The sequence below is a fragment of the Oryzias melastigma genome, linkage group LG18 (assembly GCF_002922805.2).
Source record: "Oryzias melastigma strain HK-1 linkage group LG18, ASM292280v2, whole genome shotgun sequence".
Lineage (NCBI taxonomy): Eukaryota > Metazoa > Chordata > Actinopteri > Beloniformes > Adrianichthyidae > Oryzias > Oryzias melastigma.
The window spans coordinates 9144898-9147397 of record NC_050529.1 but is presented as its reverse complement, the minus strand read 5'-3'; the positions used below and the strand labels follow the sequence as shown (position 1 = coordinate 9147397).

At 34.2% G+C, this 2500-nt stretch overlaps 1 protein-coding gene across 1 annotated transcript in view; it reads left to right on the top strand.

Moving 5' to 3' along the window:
• The window catches only part of LOC112156111 (phospholipid-transporting ATPase ABCA1), a gene marked incomplete in the record, with an annotated part of 201468 nt that overhangs the window by 62414 nt on the left and 136554 nt on the right, over positions 1-2500 (top strand). The window contains 1 exon segment of the mRNA XM_024288273.2: positions 1-90. This exon segment is cut by the window's left edge and continues 133 nt beyond it. Within this exon segment, the coding sequence (XP_024144041.1) occupies positions 1-90 (90 nt within the window).

Here is a 2500-nt window from a genome sequence, read left to right as displayed (position 1 = left end):
ATTCAAAACGGTGCCCTGTGGTTTTCCACGTTCACAGAAACCATGATTCTGCTCACAGTGCCCTGTGTGCTCATAAGTGTCATGGTTAAGGTCAGTGGCGAACGAGACGCTGAATGAAAACATCAAAGCACAAAGCAGACGGTCTACTGATATTTGCCGCAGAGCTGACAAGAACTTCTTGAAAATTTTTTTACTAAGGCTAAAATCGGAATGAAGCTTCAAGGGTGAAAAGATTAACATATATGTATGTATATTACAGATTAAAAAATACAGCTTTTGAACAGCGAAACTAATGGAAAATTGGTTTGACTAAATCAGGGGTCTGCAACCTGTGGCTCCAGAGCCACATGTGGCTCTTCTATAACTCCATGTTGGCTCTAGGGCTGAAGAAAAATAAAATAGTAATTCTCAAAAATTTAGAGTTTAACTTCTATTTTAGCAACAGGTTAACTTTATGACTACTTTTAGTTTACAGATTTTTTAGGCCATTTAGTAGTTCACCTAGTAATTGAGCGACAAGCTAGCTGTTTTTTCTGGCTAATTTGTCCTCTAATTAATTTTTTATGCTAATTTGGAGTTAAGCTAATATTTTAGCAATATCCTAACATTTTTTGGCTTATATGTTATTTTCCGGATTTTTTAGACTAATTTAGAGTTTAGATTTTATTTTAGCAACATGCTAACATTTTTGGCTGATTGAATTTACCGATGTATTTTATGCTAATTTGGAGTTCAGCTAGTAATTAGGCAACAAGCTACCTTTTTCGCTAATTTGGCCTCTACTAAAGGCATAAATGTTTAAAAAAATCCTATTTTGAGAAGTGCTAGTTTTTTTTATATATATATTTGCTTTTGTTCATGCCAAAAATGGATATATTCATATATATAAAAGATGGTCATGAATGCAAATCCAAATTTCTTAAAGGCTAAAGTAAGACTATGCGGCTCTTTCTAGGTTTTGATCTGTAGAAAACGAGCCCAAATGGCTCTTTCACTGTTAAAGGTTGCTGATCCCTGGACTAAATGAATCCAAACAATTGACGCTCTGCTCTTTACTTCATCCACTGTTGCTGCTTTGTGTTTTGGTAGTCCGTCTACACCTAATTATATCTAATTAAAGAGCCCAGAAATCAGGTACTTCCTTTAAATTGTTCAAATCATTGTCTTAATTAAGCATGCTACCGAAACCGCAACTGCATGTGTAAATGTGTGTGTTTGTGTACACAGAGTGGCAAAAAAGTATTTGTCCATCACTGATTTGACAAGGTGTCCCATTAATCTGTGAAACCCTTCATCACTCTTTGTTCACTATTTGATACTCTTTAATTGTTTACGCATGTATTTTCATATTTCCAGAATCGTTTTTCAGAAAATTAGATAGACAATTTTCTGCAACATTTAGATTTATATCTAAGTTTTTACAAATTGTGTAGGTTTTTGTCAATTTTAACTTTTCACATAAGTTATTTATTCATGCAAAAAGGTAAAAAAGAAACTGTAATATTTAGACGTCTGATTTTTTTTTCTCTCCCTGTGTGAAGATTCTGTTATTAGAAAAAACGTTTGCCTTTTTTTGGTTTTTACAAATAAATATAACCTGCAGTTTTTTGTTTTAATTAAAAAAAAATGAATTTTTCCAGGGAAACATAATTGATCTACAATAGCCAGAAAACCAAAACAGTGTAAAATTATGCAAATTATAAGACTATAAAAGTTATCAAAGTAAACGTGAAGGAAGAGCCAATACCAATAACCAAGTTTTTTTTTCCTACTTTGCAGGAGTGACCCTTTATTTAAGAATTAATTCAAAATAAACTACAAGTTGCTTTTATCTTTAAATGGGGCCATTTAAAGATACAGCAGCATTAATTCCCATCTCCTCTAGCTGGAACGCATCCTTCAACAACTCCTTGTTCTGTGGGCGTAATGTCATAAAAATGATGGTTATTGTAGATGGGCTTAATCCATTTCTGCAGTTTAATTGGAAAATGTAGCTGGTAAATAAAAAGTGATATTTGAACAGCTGGGTGAAATGTAATTTCCCATCAGCCTAATGTGTTTGCAAGGCCTCAACAGTTTGTAAATATTAATAACAATAAATCGAGTTAGTGGAGTACCTTAGAAGAGCGAGCAAGTAGCATGTGCATTCAGATCAGAGACCTGTTCTAAATGATAATTTCACAGCCATTTTTGCTGCACATCCATAATAATGGCAAATCAAACGGTAATTATCATCAAGCTTTATCTGAATTAGGTCTGACGGCAGGCGGTAGTGTCGTTTGCGCCCGAGTCCTCCGTCATTTTACACTTGTTTTCCTCTTCCATTATGCTGGAGCTGATGCACTTACTTGTTTGGGCTCCAAAGCATTTGTTGTTAGCATGGACTCACATTTTATATCTAAGGTGGCCCTGAAGTACAAATCACATCTACAAGACAAGACGCAGAATCAGTGTAAAAATCATAACCACAATTCAAAAGGCAAAACAGACTTAGAAAGTG